This window comes from Artemia sp. Qi Xiang Cuo, chromosome 13, assembly GCF_049724085.1.
Source record: "Artemia sp. Qi Xiang Cuo chromosome 13, ASM4972408v1, whole genome shotgun sequence".
NCBI lineage: Eukaryota > Metazoa > Arthropoda > Branchiopoda > Anostraca > Artemiidae > Artemia > Artemia sp. Qi Xiang Cuo.
Window position 1 is genome coordinate 68477355 of NC_142806.1, and position 21490 is coordinate 68498844.

The following is a 21490-nucleotide window of genomic DNA, read 5'->3' on the forward strand; positions in this document are numbered from 1 at the left end:
TAATAAATAATACATTGTGCCAACACCGTTCTTATATGCCCCTCGGGCATAACTTAAAACCCTTGCCTTGAGGGTTGTGGGGGAGTTTCCTCCTCAAAAATATATTTTCTATCTCGAAAACAGCTACGCTGAACAAAATGACTATCTCAAAATCATGATTGGATGTGTTTGGGGGAATGATGGGCGTGGGGGGGGGCTAGTTACCCTCTAATCACTTTAGACTATTTAAAATGGCACTAGAACTCTCGATTTCCAATCGAATGAGCTCCTTTCTAAATTTCCACGACGACCCCTTCCATATGAAGTGCCTCTGGGAAACAAAAATAATAAATAATAATAAAACATTGGAGCCGTATGGCCTTTACTATAGGCAACGCTATAGCGTTGCCTCTGATAAATCCTGTTAAAAATGGACAAACTTGGTAATTTACAATTCTTCCCCGTGGCTGTTGGGAAAATGCATCTCCTGCGGCATATCGGTTAGATGTTGTAACTATTGAATAAAATGGCTTTTAAGATTTCTAGCAGTGTAAAGGAGAGCATCTAAAAGGGAAAGACGAGGGGGGCTGGTTACCCTCCATTCCTTTTTTAACTTCCCCTCAACATGCTTTTAAAGTCCCAACTTAAGGCCCTTCGTACTTCCTTAGATATTGCTATTGTACCCTCATGACAGCCTTCCTGCATGTAGTTTCTTTTGATTTGTTTGACATCACCCTCGACATTTTCCAAGGCTTTTACCTTAATACCCCTAGCCTTATTGGAAACTCAAGGTCAAACATATTTCCTTTTCCCAATAACCAACCTTAAATATAAACAAATTACATCTTACGTAAAATACAACACTTATCCCTGAGGCTGTTGGGGGTTTTGTAATCCCTGGCAGCACAGTTATTTGACTTTTTGATAATTATGAAAAAGGTGGTCTTTCCAAAATTTTGCTCAGATACCTTTGGGGACATTGCAGCTAAAATGGGCAGAGGATTGGGACTCATAGCCCCCAAACCATTTTTCAACATGGCTTTCAACTTGCCATGCAACTTTCAGCTTAATTCCCTCAGACTTTTTGAGATATCGCAAATGACTACCCTTTCCATAACAACCTTATATGTTAACAATGGGCAACTTCCATAACTTTCTAATTCCTTGCCACAGGGGCTGGAGGGACTGTCAACACCTGAAACATTGTTAACCTTTGGAATTTTTTTAAAAAAAATTGCTGTCTCAAAAACTTTGATGAGAAGCATATCATAGGCAGCACAATAGCGCTGCCAAAGTCAAGAACGATGTTGTAAAGAACGACCAGGGCACTTCGTATCGAAGGAATTGTCGTAGAAACTTCGATTGAAAATTGGAGTTGCTAGTGACCTTTTTAATAGTAGGAAGGGATTGGAGGGCAACTAGCCCCCCCCCTCACACACCAAACCATACCCCCAACACATCCAATCAAAATTTTGAGATAGCCATTTTGTTCAGCCTAGTTGATTTACAGATAGAAAATATATTTATGAGGAAGCCACTCCCCACAACCCTCTGGGCAAGGATTTTAAGTTATGCCGTGGGGGTGTATAAGAACGATGTTGGCACAATGTTTTATTTATTATTTTTTTCCTTTAGACCAGGGCCCTTTGTATCGAAGAGGTTGACGTAGAAATTTCGAAAAGGGCTAATTCAATTGAAAATTGGAGTGGCTTGTGCCCTTTTTAATAGTCGAAAGTGATTGGAAGGCAACTAACACCGTTCCGCGCCCACCATTTCCCAAAACACATCCAACCAAAATTTTGAGATAGCCATTTTGTTCAGCGTAGTTTGTTTCCAGATAGAAAATATGTTTCTGATGAGATCACTCCCCCACAACCCTCAGGGCAAGGGTTTTAAGTTATGCCCTGGGGGAATACAATAACGACGTTGGAACAATGTATCATACATTATTTTTTTCCTTTAAACTAGGATATTTCGTATCGAATAAGTTGTAACAGAAACTTGGAAACGGGTTCATTCCATTTCGAATTGGAATGGCTTGTTCCCGTTTTAATAGTCGAAAGCTGAATATAAGGCAACTAACACCCCTTCCACGCCCACCATTCCCCGAAACACATCCAATGAAAATATTAAGATAGCCATTTAATTCAGCGTAGTTGATTTCCAGATAGAAATTATATTTTTGAGGAGGACACTCCCCCACAGCCCACAGGGCAAAGGTTTTAACTTATTCCCTGGGTGCATATAAGGTTCTTATAGAAGGTGCTGTCGTCAAAAATTCAAAAAAAGGTCATTCGATTGGGAGCTCAAAGTGCTAGTGCCCTTTTTAATAGTCGAAAGTGATTGAAGGGCAACTAATCCCCTCTCATGCCCACCATTTCCCCAATCACATTCAATCAAAGTTTAGAGATAGCCATTTTGTCCAACGTAGTTGAAAGTTCTGGAACTTAGGTCTTTGAGGATGACAAACCTCCCACAGCCCTCAGGGCCAGGGTTGTAAGTTATGTCCTGGTGGCATATAAGGTATTGTATAGAACGCGTTGTCGTAGAAACTTCAAAAAGGGCTCATTCGACTGGAAATTGAAATGCCTAGTGCCCTTTTTAATAGTCGAAAGTGATTGGGAGGCAACTAACACCCCTTCCACGTCCACCATTTCCCAAAACTCATGCAATCAAAATTTTGAGATAGGCTTTTTGTTCCACGCAGTTTAAAGTTCAGGAAATTATACCTTTGAGCACGACATTTCTTCCATAGTCTTAAGGGCAAGGCTTATAAGTTATGCCCTTGGGGCATATAAGTTTTTATTGAAATATTTGTCCTAGAAACTTGAAAAAGGTGTCATTTGATTGAAAATTCAAAGTTCTAGTGCCCTTTTTATGAGTCGAAAATGATTTGAGGGTAAATAACCCCCTCTCACGCCCACCTTTGCCCCAAACACATCCAATCAAAATTTTTAGATAGCCATATTTTTCAGCGTAGTTGATTTCCAGATATAAATTATGTTTTTGAGGAGGACCCTCCATCACAGCCCTCAGGGAAAGGCGTGTAAGTTATGGCCTGGGGCGTATAAGGTTTTTTTTTAGAGAGTGTTGTCTTAGAAACTTCAAAAAGGGCTTATTCGATTGGAAATTCAAAGGGTTTAGTACCTTTTTTAATAGTCGAAAGGGATTGGCAGGCAACTAACATCTCTTCCACGCCCATCATTTCCCCAGAAACATCCAATCGAAATTTTGAGAAATTATAACTTTGATTAGATAACTTCCCCCACATTCTTCAGGGCAAGGGTTATAAGTTATGCCCAGGTTGCATATAAGTTTTTATTGAAATATTTGTCGTAGAAACTTGAAAAAGAGCTCATTCGATTGGAAACTCAAAGGGATATTGCCCTTTTTAATAGTCTTGAAAGTGATTTGGGGGCAACGAACCCCCCTCTCTCACCCACCTTATCCCCAAACACATCCAATCAAAATTTTTAGATAGTCACTTTATTCAACGTAGTTGAAAGTTTTGGAAATTAGGTCTTTAAGAATGAAAACGACTCCACCTCCAGAGCTCTCAGGGCAAGGGTCGTAAGTTATGGCCTAGGGGCATATAAGGTTTTTCTAGAAAGTGATGTTCTAGAAACTTCAAAAAGGGCTCATTCAATTGGAAATTAAAAGGGCTAGTGCCCTTTAAATAGTCAAAAATATTGAAGGGCAACTAACCCCCCTCTCACGCCCACCATTTACCAATACACATCCAATCAAAATTTTGAGTTATCTATTTTGTTCAACGTAGTCGAAAGGTCTAGAAATTAGGTCTCTTAGGATGATAACCGAATCAGAGCCCTCAGTGAAAGGGTTCTAAGTTATGCCCTGGATGCATATAAGGTTCATATAGAAAGTGGTTGTAGAAATTTCAAAAAGGGCTAATTTGATTGGAAATTGAAGGTTTTTACGGATATTGTTGTCGTAAAAACTTCAAAAGGGGCTCATTTAATTGGAAATTGAGAGGGCTAGTACCCTTTTTAATAGTTGAAAGTGATTGGAGGGTAACTAGCCCCCCTCTCACGCCTCCCATTCCCCCAAACACAACCAATCAAAGTTTTCAGATAGCAATTTTGTTAAACATTGCAGAAAGTTCCGGAAATTAGGTCTTTGAGGATGAAACCCCCCCCCCAGCCCTCAGGGCAAGGGTTGCAATTTATGCCCTGGGGGCATATAAGGTTTTTATTGAAAGCGTTGTCCTAGAAACTTCTAAAGGGTTCATTTGATTGGAAATTGAAAGGGCTAGTGCCTTTTTTAATAGTTGAAAGTGAATAAAGAGTGACTAGCGCCCCTCTAACTCCCACCATTTTCCCAGACACATCCAATCAGAAATTTGAGATAGCCATTTTGTTTAACGTAGTTGAAAGTTCTGGAAGTTAGGTCTTAGAGGATGAAAACCACCCTCATAGCCCTTATGGTAAGGGTTGTAATTTATACACTGGGGGCATATAAGGTGTTTATAGAAAGCCTTGTCGTAGAAACTCAAAAAAGGCTCATTCGATTGGAAATTGAAAGGCCTTGTGCCATTTTTAATAGTCTAAAGTTATTGGAAGGCTTGACATTTTTATAGTAACGATCGATGTGGGTATAATGTATTATTTTTTTTGTTGTTGTTATTGTTTAGACCAGGGCACTTCGTATCGAAGGAGTTGTCGTAGGAACTTCGAAAAGGGCTTATTCGATTAAAAATAGAAAGGGCTGATGCCCTTTTTAATAGTCGAAAGTGACCGGAGGGAAACTAATCTTTCTACCACGCCCACCCTCCCATTTGCGTTTATGTTCAAAAACTAAATGTTGCCTTAAGATTAAATCAAAATGCACTGTGTTAATGCTCATTCCCAATAAGGCATCTCAGCAGTATCGCAAGAACGACTGAGGGTATTATGTTCAAACTTAAATTTATCTAGAACTTTCGATTTCCATTGAGCCCAAGCCAAACTTTTTATGACCACCATAAAAACCTAATATGGTAACGAATGGCAACTTTCATCACTTAAAATTCTTACCCCAGGGCTCTTTGGAGTTTATCAACCTTGGAAGCACCTTTATTTTTGCCTTTAGACTGTTTTGCACAAAAATGGCTATCTCAAAATTTTGATCGGATGCATTTAGGGGGAGGATGCGCTGAGAGAGGGAGAACTGATTGCCCTGCGATTAATTTTAATTCTTAAAAAGGTCACTAGATATTTCAATTTTCGATCGAATAAGCCCCATCTGAAGTTTGTAAGACCACACCTTCCTCATCAAGTGCCTCTGTAGAAGAAATGATAATTAATTAAAGCCTTATGGCTCTTTACTGTAAGCAACGCTATATCGTTGTCTCTTATTTCAATTCAATAAAAAAACAAGTTTTTTTTTCAAATGAAAGTAAGGTGCAACATTAAAATTTAGAACAAACAGACATTATTCCATGCTATCTGTGTTGCCGAAAAAAATGTCTCTGTAATATCCTAGGGAACAGCTAAGGCTTTTACAATGGAGTTTTGAGGGAATGCTGTTAGAGATGCTGAAGTAAATTAAACGACTCAGCGTGAATCCAAGGTTGTCAAAAGGGCGTATGTGCAATTCTAATGCTACGGGTACTAATGCAGAATTTTTCATGATGTGACGTAGGAAACGGTGAAATAAATCAAAAGACAATATCTCTATCCAACTTGTCAGAAATGCCTACCTGTGATGTTTCTGGAACAGCTAAGTGAATTAAAATGAGACTTTCAGGGCTTGTTAATGGGAATGTTTGGGGGTCGGTACAGTCGATTAATATATATATATATATATGTACTGAAAAGTTACAGCTAACACGATGGAGATCAAAATGGTATCAGCTCTATAGAATCCTAAAGAACATGCAGATTTTTAACGAAGCACATTTTTAGCGTAAAGAGACCAGGGGGCGAAACCCCTCATATACGTAAATCAAACCGAACAGAAATTATTCCGTATATGAAGGGTTGCCTCCTCTTCAATACCTTGCTGTTTATGTTATATTTCTACTGTTTAACCCATTTTTTAAGAACGGCTACTGAAACACAAGGGCCGTATAATTAAAATAGGAAACCTTATTAAAAGTCGTAACAGCTATAGCTTAGACCATTCGACATCAGATGGAGAGATCACTGGTTCAAACATGTCCACTGATATTAGTCAGAAAAAAATGAACAGCTGTGACATTTAACATAAACTAGAATTTTTTTTAACATAAAATAAAAAATTTTTTTAACACAAAATAACTAAAAAAAATATTTCAAATAGTTATATTTTGCTCGTATAGATTTACAACTAATGCTAAAAAGATTTTTTTTTTTGGGGGGGGGAGGGGGGGGGGTTCTATATGCAAGTGTGACAGATTTATATTTTTGTAACACTATAAGAAACAAATAATTCGGGACAATTTATTTAATTGAAGTATAATATTTGAACAATATGAGACTTTTTGCAATGATCGAGTTCTAGCCTAAATTGTGTGCATAAAAGGCTCATAATTATACTCTCACCTATTTGTTTCAAACTTGGCGTAACATAAACGTCAATATTCCTGTCAGTTTGGAGAGGGGGTCAACGCTAAGGAAACTGAACCAAATCGTTAAATTTTATTTTTTTTTTAGACCTCCCTAAACAGGCTATTCGTTGGAATTACAAATCTAATTTATATCTCAATTGTTAGGTTATATTATTACCTAATTATTTACCGGGTCGCAGCAATTATAGTGAATTTTAGTTACGTGGTATAATTTTTGCATGGAGAAATTTCCCGGAGGGGAAGGGAATTTTCCATGGAGGGGGACCCGGATTTCCCAAATTTATTTAAAAACCATCAGCAATTAAATATAAAACAAATTTTTTTGTACTTTCATCAGAGATATTTATTCTAATTAACAGCCTTAGTGATTAAGGAGTCATTCTTAAAGAATTGGAACACGATTTGAACTTAACGTAAAGAGCGAGGTATTGACTTGGGGGCGAACCCCATAATATACGTAATAAAAATATACGAATATAAAAGTTCAATACGTAAGTTAATTTGTAAATTACGTCAGAACCAAATTTAGAGACAGCCATTTAGAAAAAGAAAAGTAAAATTTTAATGCAAATTTTGTTTACTTATTCAATGACGGTGAGCCAAAATAAAAGCTGCATTAACTAAAAACCATCAGAAATTAAATAAAAAAAAAGTTTTTTAAACTGAAAGTAAGGAGTGACATTAAAACTTAAAACGAACAGAAATTATTCCGTATATGAAAGGGGCTGTCCCCTCCTCAGCGCCTCCCTCTTTACGATAAAGTTTTTTATTGTTTAAAAAACGATCAGAAATTAAATAAAAAAAACAAGTTTTTTAAACTGAAAGTAAGGAGCAACATTAAAACTTAAAACGAACAGAAATTATTCCGTATATGAAAGGGGCTTTCCTCTCCTCAACGCCTCGCTCTTTACGCTAAAGTTTGACTCTGTCTTACAACTTTATTTTTTAAAACAATAAAAAAAATCACAAGGGCCGTTAAATTAGAATAAATAGCTCTTTCGAAAGTACTAAGAAAAACTTTAGCGTAAAAAACGAGGTATAAACGACAGGGCAAACCCCCTAATATATGTAATAATTTCTGTTAGTAAAATTTTCATGTTCTTCCTTACTTTCAGTTGAAGAAATTTTTTTTTTTTAATTTAATTTCTGACCGTTATTTAAATAATGCTGGGAAATCCGGCACCCCCTTCATGAAAAATTCCCTTCCCCCATGAAAAATCCCTCTATGGAAAGATCCTCCCATGTAAACCCCTCCCCCAGCCCCCCTCTCCCCTACCATAGAAAATTCCCCCAAAAAATGTCTGTACACTTTGCAATAACCTATACTATATGTAAAAAATGGGCAAAGTTCGAAACTTGCAGCCCTTCCACTTGGGACTGTGGGGGGGTTAAGTCATCCTTAGAGACATAGTTTTTACACTTTTCGAGTATGCTGAACCAAATGGCTATCTCAAAATTTTAATCAAGGGACTTTGGGAAAAAAAATGCGCGTGGGAGGTGGTCTAGCTGCCCTCCAGCTTTTTGGTCACTTAAAAAGGGCACTAGAATTTTTAATTTCCGTTCGAATGAGCCCTCTCACAATATTCTATGACCAATGGGTCGAAACGATCACCCCTGAAAAAAAAAACAAGCATCGTGATCTTTCTTCGAGCAAAAAATTCAACTTTCCAGATTTTTGCAGATAGGAGCGTGAAACTTCTTTAATAGGGTTCTCTGATAAGCTGAATGTGGTGGTGTAATTTAAGTAAAAGTTAATTAAAAATGCAAAATTCCACATTTTTGCAGATAGGAGTTTGAAACTTCTTTAATAGTGTTCTTTGATAAGCTGAATCTGATGGTGTGATTTTCGTTAAAGTTAACCATCCATATACAGAATAATTTCTGTTCGTTTTAAGTTGTAACGTCGTTCCCTACTTTCAGTTAAAAAAAAATTATTCAATTTTTGAACGTTTTGAATTAATGCAGGTTTTGATTTTGGCTCACCGTACATGAATAATTCAAACAAAATTTGCATATTAATTTTACTTTTATTTGGTTAAATGGATTTCTCGAAACTTGTTGAATTTTATTTAAGAACGTTTTTACGAACTTCTATATTCATATATTTTAATACGTATATTAGGGGGTTTGCCCACTAGTCAATACCTTGCTCTTTAAGCTAAAGTTCGAATTTTGTTCTAATTCTTTAAAAGGGACCCCTTAATCACAAAGGCCGTTAATTAGAATAAATAGCTCTTATGAAAGTACTAATAAAAATCTGGCTTAAAGAGCGAGGTATTGACTAGGGGGAACCCAATCATTTAGCTAATATTTTCTGTTCGTTTTAAGTTTTGATGTTGCTCCTTACTTTCGGTTGAAAAACTTGTTTCTTTATATTTAATTTCTGTTTTTTTCTTAAATAATGATGGGAAATCCGGCACCCCCTTCATAGCAATGTCCCTTCCCCCATGAAAACTTCCTTCATGAAAAGATCCTCCCATATAACCCCCGGCCCCCCCCCACCCCCCACCACCACAAAAAATTACCCCAGAAAACGTCTGTATACTTCCCAATACCCAATACTATATGTTAACATTGGGTAAAGTTCATAACTTTAAGCCCTCCCCCCGGGGGCTTCGAGGGATTAAATCATCCTAAAAGACATAGTTGTAATATTTTCGACCATGCTAAACAAAATGGCTATTTCAAAATTTTGATCCGGTGACTTTGGGAAAAAAATGAGCGTGGGAGGGGGCATATTTGTCCTCTGTTTTTTTGTTCACTTAAAAGGGGCACTAGAACTTTTAATTTCCGTTCCAATGAGCCCTCCCATGATATTTTAGGACCCCTGGGTCGATACGATCAGTCCTGGAAAAAAAAACAAAAAAAAAAAATAAACACGCATCCGTGATCTTTCTTCTGGCAAAAAATGGAAAATTCCACATTTTTGTAGATAGGAGCTTGAAACCTCCACAGTAGGGTTCTTTGATACGCTGAATATGATGTTGTAATTTTCATTAAGGTTCTATAGCTTTTAGGGGGTCTTTTCCCTTTTTTCGAAAATCAGCCAAATTTTCTCAGGCGCTTAGTTTTCGACGGATAAGATTAAACTTGATGAAGCTTATATATTTGAAATCAGAATTAAAATCTGATTATTTTGATGTATCTATTGGTATCAAAATTTCGGTTACCATTGAGCCGGGTCGCTCCTTACTTACAGTTCGTTACCACGAACTGTTTGATACCACTCTTTGCCTTCGTTCATAGAATTTCTTCTACTGCCCTTTGAAGCTTCGCTAATAGCCCATGCTTAGCATAATAAATTCCTTATATAAATAATAAATAATTCTTAGCATAAATTATTCTTTATGTAACAAAGGATAGTTCCAACGTCCGTTATGATTTTCTGTCAATAATACACTGGCGAGCCACGGAGGGTACAAATATGGTAGGGAGGACTAGAACGGGGACCCTTCCCCCTTTTCTGGAATTCTAAACTGTTTATTTGGGGGTATTTAGAACTTTCGCTAAAAATGACTGGAAAACAGCAAAATTACCCCTCCCTTTTTTGGAAAAACATGATTTTGAATAGGGCATTGGGCAGTATTTGATATGGATTAGGACACTATTGGAAAGGGAAATTGTTTGCCTATAGTGTTTAGGTAGATAAAAAAGGTAAATAGCCCCACAGCAAAGCAACTAAGTAGCAACCATTTTGTTGCCTCCTTCAATGGGGAGGAGAAATTGTAAAACAGTGATGCATATTTTCAAATAGCAGATACTGAACTTGAACTGTAATATTAGTCTACGTCATAGGATATTCCTTAATCACTTAGTTGCTCTTGAATTCCTCTCCTACAGAAATTGATGAAAGTGATGGGATTGAGCACATACATAATCCCAAAGACGTAAATATACATTTTCTTATTATATATAAATACTAACGAAGACCAAACTGCCAAAACAAAAGAAGATAAGGATGAAATTTGTGAAGACAGTCAATAACAAAGTGAACACATCCTAATTAGATACTTTGGCTATGCATGAAACAGCTGTCATAAGTAGGATACAGTATAATATATGTTGTTACGATTTCCAGAATATAGATATTTTGGCGAGCCTGTAGCGGTCAAACAAAAAGTGAGACTTTTTTAAAGAGGACGGTGAGAAGTAGCAAGAGAAAATAAAGAAACTGAAATTTAACGGAGTAAGTAAAGACGGAAGATCTGAAGGGATTGGAGAAGGAGCTTGCTCGTGTGCGGCTCAGGTGCACTTGTACTGCTAAAATTTGTTAAGAGTAAAATGCTTAAGACTAATAAGATGTATCTTACGTTACCAAAATATGACATGAGAGTGAAGACTGTATTTTACCAAAATAAAAAAAATAGACGATATTTTTGAAATTCTATCTGACTTAAATAAGTTTCAGAAGTGTCTTGCATAGTAGCTAATATAAAAGGTATTACCTTTATCTATTTAGTTCTCTAAAAACACCCTGATCAAATAAATTACTTAAAACTGCTATCTATTTCAAATCAATAACTCTACAATAAAAATTTCAAAAACACAGTACTAATTTTTAAAAAGAACGCTATAAACGGTATTTTAAACGGGTTATGAAAACTAAATCAATTTCAATTATTGACAATCTTACCAGTTAAATGTATAGCAGTAATTGAAGTTAGCTGAAATGACACGAAGTCCCTCTCTGACAAGTGTGGAATAGTAACCTCCATAGCGCAGTGTTGTCAAAGCGTCTTCTGGAAGCCAAACAGACCATGCATTAGCTATTGAGTTGTAAAGCCAAGAAATGCTATTTTCACCTTCTATCTCAGGTATGGGATAACTAGAACACAAAATGTCATGAAAATCAGAGGCATCGATAAAACATTGACAAAACAAAAGCCATATGCCTGCTATGCACTATCTTTTATTCCTGGCTTCATCATACAGAAGGGAGGGTCGTTTAAATTTGGAGCAGGAATATTTACCATGAATAGAAAGTTCTTTTGCCCTTCCTAGTACTTCGAAGTGATTAAAGGGCAGCCAGTCCTTCCTTCGTGCCCAGTTTTGCTTATTTGTTTGCTCTCTAACCACCCAGAATATCTGACCTAAATTTCGATCTAGCAATTTCTTTAAAATATTCTAAACGTTGGATAAATGTGCCTCTGGGTGTTACCCAGCCCAAAGATCCCTGGACAAGAGCCATCCAGTGAACCAGGGCTTATAAACGCTTAATTAACCCCTTTCTTGCATAGGGAAAGCTTACGAAAAGTTTTCAAATCATTCACTTTACCAGTACCTGGAGTCAAACGAACTTTTAGAAAACCACCGATATGGATTCCACAGGGCAACATTCAACTCCTGACGGCTTAATGACCCAGCACCAGGGGTTGATTGGACTTACGGCAAAAGGATATAACATAAGGTTATTTTTATTCGACTTTGTTAAAGGTTTAGCATCGTGGCTTACTGAAGAAACTTTACGCTTATAGTTTCAGAGGATTTCTGTTAAAGGTGACTGAGGCTTTTCTTTCTGATGGTTCACTGCAGGTTGTTCTTGACCAGTTCACCTTCCTCAAATATCCAAAAAAGGACGGTATACCCTAGGATTATATATTGGGTCCTAGGCTTTCCATTCTTTACATAAGTGACATGAGAAATAACTTTGCAAGCCCTCTGCATCACTTTGCTGATGACGACGCAGCACATTTAGTCATCCCAAAACAGGAAGATCCAGTCAAACTTTTCCTGCTTCTACAGACAGAATGTTTTGACATTGAAAAAAGGTCTGGTTCCTGGAAGGTCAGATTCAATGTATCGAAAACAAAAGAGCTGATGATCTCCTCATCAGCAGTACCCCGGATACATCCTAACTTCATCTTCTTGAAAAAAGTTGTAGAAAGTCTATGACCTAGGTCTCCTTGGAATCCACATATCCACAGATATCTCTTGGGACACCCACCTCGATTGGATGAAAACCACCTGCGCAAGAAAGCTAAGGATAAACCTTTGCTGCAAAATCCTTCCACCGTTCAACTCCATCATGCCTTGTCGCCAGTATTGCGTCAAACCCATTGCATATTATAAAAATCCGCTGTATGCTTGTGCTCCAAAAATGTTGCTTGCATCATTACAAAATTCCAAATAGGGCAGGTTTAGTCGTTCCCTACAACTCTATCTATTCTGTTAGTGAGAGGTTTGATTTAACGTCATTGCCTTTTTCAAAAAGTAATTAGTCACCTCCTTCTCTAAATATTTCTCGTACTGTGCCCCAAGTTATCCAACCAACAAGAAAGACCTGAGAGCCTACAGTTTGGTCCAAATATCTTGAGGCTGGAAAGCCTAGAACAGAGTGCTGGACGAACAGCTTCATCCAACGCTCCACGTCGATCTAAAAGGATCTTCCTGAGGAAGTTTGCCCTAAAAGTGTTTTCTGATGCTTCTTACAAAAGAAGATTCATTAGTCATGCAAAAACTTTGATAAAAGACTAGCGGCAAATTATATATTTAGTTATACCTTACAACGTGAACTTAGGAATAAAAGAATAAAAGCCCACACAGACTTTAACATACAATTTACAAGCCTCTTTATAAACAGGATACCTATTCAAGGAAGCTTAGAATTAATATTGAAATTGTCACTTACGCATTGACAGGGTGGGATTCATGGTTGCCAATTGCGCCATAAACGGGGATATTCGGAAAAAATTCCAGTAACAAATTTGTCATCTCTCGAATAATGTTTAGGTGTTCAGTGGCATCCGTCTCCCAGATATCATGCGGGGGAAGGTCTCCAGTCCAAACAATAAAATCAATCTCCTGTGTGAAACAAAAGGGTTATGTGCTGTTGCTATTCAAACACGTTCATGAAAAAGTAATTTTGAAATGGGGCCAATACCTTAGAAACCCATAAAACAAACAGTCGACTACATAAAAACTTCAAGACCCTGATATGAGTTTATGAATAGTAGAATGATCAAGGCGCTTTGTTTCTTTTGTAGTTTGAAACCGCCTGGAAGGATATAAAGATACATTTCTGAGCTATGACTATGAAATAAGAAGCCAATTTGAAAAAGAGTTTTTTAAGAATTCTATAGAAAATAATTGTGGCAGATAAACTTTAAGAAAAAGTACCAGAAGATTGTTTTAAGTTGATATTTTAGAAATTATGAACAAAATCAGATGACAGGAAAACGATGTTTTGATTGGCCATAATTCAAATATTAAGATTGTTAGTTGATAACGTAGTAAGCATAGGTTTCCAAAATTTCGTTTTTTTTACAATGCTGCTGACGGCCTTAAGGGAGGCAATTGGAGGCAACAATTGGAGGAGGACAACTTCCACAAGCATTTTCCTTGGGTGGGAAAGTTGACTACAAAGACTGAATTGTCTTTTCAGTTTGAATTTGACTTTTTGGAATATTTTTTACTTTAAAATCTTTATTTCTCTTTTTTTCTGAGGAAAGCATTACGTGGGTGCATTTCAGGCGTTTTTGTTGCTGTAATGAGCTTTTAGTATCAAGATCATAAGAAAATAAGGCAACAATCTTAAAAGTGGGACTTCCAAAAGTCACTTAGGAGGAGAGTATATTGACGATCAAAAATTTGTATTTCCAATGAGTCAAAAGGTTTAAATAATTTCTGAGACCATACTGACTAATCAGGATAAAACACAAAATCGCGAAGAAAGGAAGAAAACGAGGACAATTAACAACCAGTGAAAAAATTGAAAAATTATGTAAATATTTCGGTCAAGACCTCCGCTTGACGGTCCCCAGTGCAGAATAAAACTGATAAAAATATAAAAACCAAACCTTAAAATAAGAATACAAAACTAAAATTAGACGATCCTTTCTTATGGCCTTGTGGCTATAATAATCAATTTTTCACCCAAATCAGGGGTTTACCCATGGGTAAAAGTCTTTCACCATTTTTGGCAATTTTTTATATGGAATTCATTGAAACCTCTGCTCTGAAAAATTTTCCTATGAAACACCGGTTCTGGGTTTGGTTTGTAGATGATGTTATTTCTGTTTGGGAGCATGGAGGGGAGTCACTTAACTCCTTCTTAACTCATCTAAACACTTTGGACTCTAAACTTCAGTTCACTTTAGAACTTGAACATAACCAAAAACTTCCTTTTCTAGATTTTTTAATTTTTAATAAGTTTCCTGGCCTTGAATTTTCTTTTTATAGAAAGCCTACGCATAACGATAGGTATTTGCATTTTTCCTCCAACCACTCTCCCTGCATAAAAGGAGGAGTTGTTATTTCTTTGGTTAACCGAGCAATAAGAATATGCTCAGAGCCTCACATAGTCTCAGAATTGAATTATATTAAGGACATTTGATTTTGCAGTGGCTACCCTATAAAAATACTTGAGACCATTATAGACAAAAGACGAAAAAAGGCAGAAAAGAATGCATCAAATCCACAAACCCCAACAGATACCGTCCCATTGATGGATGATAAGAAACTTTTCCCTGTTCTACCCTACAGTCCAAAATTGAGTGACAAATTGAAAAGAATCTTTAGAAAACATAAAATTAATGTCGCCTTTAAGAATTCAAATATTATACAGAATTTTTTTCAACAACGGCAAAGATAAAACCAGCCTCATTCCTGGTAGTGGTGTTTATAGAATTCCAGTAGAGGGGGAGGTGCTACTCCCACGATTCACCCCTGCTGCCACCTATAACTTTTTTGCACTCCAAATAAGGGCATAGCCTCCCTAGGGAGAACACGTGGTTAATGGGGACAATGACCTCTTTTTCCAATGTGTCAACAACAACAACGACGACCTTGACATTCGCTGAGAACATGCACTTACAACAACAACAACATTGACCTTGGAACACCTGTTCTGTTGATCTCAATTCACCTATCGTGAATCAATAATTCCCCTTAGAAACAACAAATTAATTCTCCTTTCTTGACAGATCAATCAACCAATGACATCATCTGTCAGACTTTAAAAATTTCCGCCTAGAAACGATTCTCCAGGAATAGATCCAAGTCATTAATGTCTTTGCCTCGGAAACAGCTCTTTTGGTCGAACTCCAAAGGATATTAATGGCCAAACGCCATGGAAACAATTCTCCAAGAAACATCTTAGCGATGAATTGTTTTAGCGCGGGAATCAGGTTTCTTATTAATTTGAAATGCATTAGCGCAGAGAAGCCAAAAACAAAAGGAACACGCTGAAATTACATTTAGGGACTATTTGGGCGAAACTGTTTTAGACAGGTTATGGAACTATTTCGGCGAAACAGTTAGAGACATTTTAAAAGATGATTTTTGAAGAGATTTTAGAAGAGAATTTAATGGTGAAACTCTGTGGTCGTTATAATACACAAGTTTCATTTGAACAGTGTTGTGAGGTCCTCTAACCCAACCCCAAAGGGTTCCAATCCTCCTACACCAACCCCGAAGGAAGCCCCCCGGTCCGCAAAGGTCCCCCAAGCTCCCCAAGGGCCACCGGCGCCCCCCAAGGCCCACCCAGACCCCCAAAGGCCATCCCCGGGCCCCCCAAAGGCCCATCGAGCTCCCAAAGGACCAACGGGGTCCCAAAGGCCCTCCACCGGTCCCCAACTGCCCCCCCGGACCCCCAAAGGCCCTCCCTGTGCCCCAAAGGCCCACCCTGTGCCTCAAAAGCCCACCCCCGGCCCCGAAAGGTCCCCCGGACCAGAGAAGTGCTGCCGGGATGCGCCGGGGGCCCGGAAAGCGCCGCAGGATGTGCCGCAGGGATGCGCCACGGGTCAGGAAAGTGCCGCAGGGAGGCACCGCAGGAAAGCGCCGCAGGGATGCGCCGCAGGGATGCGCCGCAAAAAAAGTAAACTAAAAAGTAAAAATTTCGAAATGTTATCCCCCAAACGCCCTCCTCAGACCCCCAAAGGTCCTCCCCTGGTCCTCAAAGGTCCCCCGGGCACCCAAAGGACCACACGGCCCTCAAGGGCCCCCGGATCCCCAAAGGTCCTCCCCCGGGCCCCAAAGAGTCCCCTCTACATTTTTTAAATATTTTTTTATGGCTTTATTATATCTTTTCAGAACGAGTTCCAGAACCTATTTTCCAGATCCACTTTTCAGAACAACTTCAGAGCAAGTTACTTTCTTAATGTCCCTCCTAAACCCATTTTCTAACTTGAGGTACTTATCTTTTTCACCCACAACTATACTTTACAGATTTGGATACCTCAACACCAAGAAATATTTTTCAAAAGTCATTTCAGAGCAAGTTACTTTCTTAATGTCCCTCCTAAACCTATTTTCCAACTTGAAGTACTTACCTTTTTCGATCACAACAATACTTTACAGCTTTTTGGTTACCTCAACACAAAGAAATACATTTCAAAGACCATTTCAGAGCAAGTTACTTTCTTAATGACCCTCATAAGCCTATTTTGCAACTTGAAGTACTTATCTTTTTAACCCACAACTATACTCTACAGCTTTTTGGATACCTCAACACCAAGAAATACTTTTCAAAGACAATTTCAGAGCAAGTTACTTTCTTAATGTCACTCCTAAATCCATTTTCCAACTTGAAGCACTTATCTTTTTCACTCACAACTATAATTTACAGATTTTGGGATACCTCAAAACCAAGAAATACTTTTCAAAGACCATTTCAGAGCAAGTTACTTTCCTAATGTCCCTCCTAAACCCATTTTCCCACTTGAAGTACTTATCTTTTTCACCCAAAACTATACTTTACAACTTTTTGGTTACCACAACACCAAGAAATACTCTTCAATGACCATTTCAGAGCAAGTTGCTTTCCTAATGTCCCTTCTAAACCCCATTTCCAATTGAAGTACTTATCTTTTTCACCCGAAACTATACCTTACAGCTTTTTTAGGATATCTCAAAACCAAGAAATACTTTTCAAGGACCATTTCAGAGCAAGTTGCTTTCCTAATGTCCCTTCTAAACCCATTTTCCAACTTGAAGTACTTATCTTTTTCTACCGCAACTATACTTTAAAGCTTTTTGGATACCTCAACACCAAGAAATACTTTTCAAGGACCATTTCAGAGCAAGTTACTTTCTTAATGTCACTCCTAAACCCATTTTCCAACTTGAAGTACTTATCTTTTTCATCACAACTATACCTTACAGCTTTTTGGATACCTCAACACCAGGAAATACTTTTCAAAAACCATTCAGAGCAAGTTACTTTCTTAATGTCCCTTCTAAACCCAGTTTCCAACTTGAAGTACTTATATTTTTCACCCACAACTATTCTGTGCAGCTTTTTGGATACATCAGCACCAAGAAATACATTTCAAAGACCATTTAAGAGCAAGTTACTTTCTTAATTTCCCTACTAAGCCCATTTTCCAACTTGAAGTACTTATCTTTTTCACACACATCTATACATTAAAGCTTTTTGGATACCTCAAAACCAAGAAATACTTTTCATAGACCATTTCAGAGCAAGTTACTTTCTTAATGTCACTCCTAAACCCATTTTCCAACTTGAAGTACTTATCTTTTTCACCCACAACTATACTTTACAGCTTTTTGGATTCCTCAACACCAAGAAATACTTTTAAAAGACCATTTCAGAGCAAGTTACTTTCTTAATGACACTCCTAAACACATTTTCCAACTAGAAGTACTCATCTTTTTCATCACAACTATACAATACAGCTTTTTGGTTACCTCAACACCAAGAAATACTTTTCAAAGACCATTTCAGAGAAAGTTACTTTCTTAATGTCCCACATAAACCAATTTTGCAACTTGAAGTACATATCTTTTTCACCCGAAACTATACTTTACAGCTTTTTGGATACCTCAACACTAAGAAATACTTTTCAAGGACCATTTCAGAGCAAGTTAGTTTCTTAATGTCCCTCCTAAACCCATTTTCCAACTTGAAGTACTTATCTTTTTCATCACAACTATACCTTACAGCCTTTTGGATACCTCAAAACCAAGAAATACTTTTCAAAGACCATTTCAGAGCAAGTTACTTTCTTAATGTCTCTCCTAAACCAAGTTTCCAACTTGAATTACTTATCTTTTTCACTCACAACTATACTTTACAGCTTTTTGGTTACCTCAACACCAAGAAATACTTTTCAAATACCATTTCAGAGCAAGTTACTTTCTTAATGTCACTCCTAAACCCATTTTCCAACTTGAAGTACTTATCTTTTTCAAACACAACAATACATTACAGCTTTTTGGATACCTCAACACCAAGAAATACTTTTCAAAGACCATTTCAGAGCAAGTTACTTTCTTAATGTCCCTCCTAAACCTATTTTGCATCTTGAAGTACTTATCTTTTTCACCCACAACTATACTTTACAGCTTTTTGGATACCTAAACACCAAGAAATAATTTTCAAAGACAATTTCAGAGCAAGTTACTTTCTTAATGTCCCTCCTAAACCCATTTTCCAACTTGAAGTACTTATCTTTTTCACCCAAAAAACAATACTTTACAGCTTTTTGGATACCTCAACACAAATAAATAATTTTAAAAGACAATTTCAGAGCATGTTAATTTATTATATTACATCATAAACCAATTTTGCAGATTGGAGTATATATAATTTTTACCCACAACTAGCCCTTTAAGCTTTTTGGTTGCCTCTAAACCAACAAATTCTTTTCAAGTACTCTGTAAAAGCACTTTACTTTCTTTATTTTCCTCCTACCCACATTTTCCAACATGTATTACTTATATTTTTCACCCTACTAAGATCATATTGCTATTTTGTTTCCCCACAAAAACGAAATACCTTTCAATAACCATTTCAGAGCAAGTTACTTTCTTAATATACCTCACAAAACAAATTTCAGTCATTAAGTAATTATATTTGTAAGCCGCACCTGAATTTTAAGACTTTTTGGATTACTCAACACTCAGAAATACTATTCAAAGACCAAATCAGAGCCACTTACTTTGTTAATCTCAATTCCACTCCAATTTTGCAACTTGAAGTAATTATCGTTTTCTTCCACTTTCTAAGTTAAAAAGAAATTAGTTTTTAATCAATTCTTTTTTTCCAAATAATATAAAAATTTTCCACTTCGGTTCAGATTTTTCTCAAGGGAATGACAAAATTTTAAATAATGTTCCAAATTTTCTCACCAAAGTGAAGAAAAGTTTTTGATCTCTTCTGAATTTTACCAAAGAACACGCTCCGATTCTAATTTCTCCAGAGAAAACAAAAATCTTCCAATTCAGTTCTTTATTTCACAAAGATATAAAGAAATTTAAAGTTCAATTCTAATTTTTCGGTGGAAGATAGAAAAAGTAATACCAAACTTGTGAATATTTTCCTGGAAGATAAAATGTTATTGTCCAATTTAAAATTTTCTCAACGAAGTGAAGAAAAGTTCAAGTTCTCTTCTGAACTTTACCAAAGAACACAATACAATTCTAATTTCACCAGAGAAAATAAAAATTTTCCACTTAAGTTCCTTATTTCACAAAGACATAAAGAAAGTTAAAGTTCAATTCTAAATTTTTCGACTGAAGATAGAAAATGTAATACCATACATGTGAATAATTTCATGGAAGACGAAAAGTTCTAGTTCAATTAAAATTTTCTCTACGAAGTGAAGAAAAGTTCAAGTTCTCTTCTGAACTTTACCAAAGAACACAATTCAATTCTAGTTTCTCCAGAGACAATAAGAATCTTCCACTTCAGCTCTTTATTTCACATAGACATAAATAAATTTATATTTCATTTATAATTTTTGGTGGAAGATGGAAAAAGTAATACCATACTTGTGAATATTTTCCCGGAAGATAAAAAATTCTAGTTCAATTTACAATTTCCTCAACGAAGTGAAGAAAAGGTCAAGTTCTCTTCTGAATTTTACTAAAGAACACAATTCAATTATAATTTCTCAAGAGAAAACAAAAATATTACACTTAAGTTCTTTATTTCACAAAGACATAAATAAATTTAAAGTTCAATTCTAAATTTTTCGGTGGAAGATATGAAAAGTAATACTATACTTGTGAATATTTTACCGGAAGTTAAAAAGTTCTAGTTCAATTTAAAATTTACACAACGAAGTGAAGAAAAGTTCAAGTTCTCATCTGAATTTTACTAAAGAACACAATTCAATTCTAATTTCACCAGCGAAAATAAAAATCTTCCACTTCACCTCTTTATTTCACAAGGACATAAAGAAATTTAAAGTTCAATTCTAAATTTATCCGTGGAAGATAGAAAAAGTAATACCATACTTGTGAATAGTTTCACGGAAGATAAAAAGTTATAGTTCAATAAAATTTTCTCGACATAGTGAAGAAAAGTTCAAGTTCTCTTATGAACTTTAACAAAGATCACACATCAATTATAATTTATCCAGAGAAAATAAAAATATTCCACTTCAGTTTTAAGTTCCCCAAAGAAATAAAGAAATTTAAAGTTCAATTCTAAGTTTTTAGATGAAAGATATAAAAAGTAATACTATACTTATGAATATTTTACCGGAAGATAAAAAGTTGGTTCTGATTTTTCTCAAAGAAATAAAAAATTCAAAGTTATGTTCCAAATTTTTCATAGAAGATATAAATAGTTATATATTGATTGTGAATATTCAACATGAAGATAAGGAACTCCACTTTAATTCAGAGTTTTCTCGAAGAAGTGCAAAATGTTCAAGTTCGCTTCTGAATTTTCTTAAAGAAGAGAAAAAAGTTAACTCATTTCTTAATTTTACCCATGAAAATGAAAAAACCTTCCACTTCAGTTTAAAATTTCTCAAAGACATAAAAATTTAAATTTCAGTTCTAAACTTTTCTGTAGAAGATAGGAAAAGTTATACTATGATTGTGATTATTTTCTTGTGAAGATAAAAAGTTTCACTTTAATTCTAATTTTCTTAAATTCAGTTCCGATTTTTTGCAAAGAGATGAAAAATTTAAATTTCTGTTCCAAATTTTCATTGAAGATAGAAAAAGCTATTCATTGATTTTTAATATTCTACATGACGATAAGATGCATCA

At 36.2% G+C, this 21490-nt stretch overlaps 1 protein-coding gene across 2 annotated transcripts in view; it reads right to left on the reverse strand.

Annotated features, from left to right (window-relative positions):
- Window positions 1-21490, reverse strand: part of LOC148945587 (sphingomyelin phosphodiesterase-like) — a 262974-nt gene that overhangs the window by 62598 nt on the left and 178886 nt on the right. For both annotated transcript variants that reach the window (XM_089098599.1, XM_089098600.1), the window contains exons 7-8: window positions 13155-13327; window positions 11160-11351 (exon numbers count right to left, since the gene is read on the reverse strand). In XM_089098599.1, the coding sequence (XP_088954725.1) occupies window positions 11160-11351; window positions 13155-13327 (365 nt within the window). The remainder of the gene's footprint in view (window positions 1-11159; window positions 11352-13154; window positions 13328-21490) is intronic.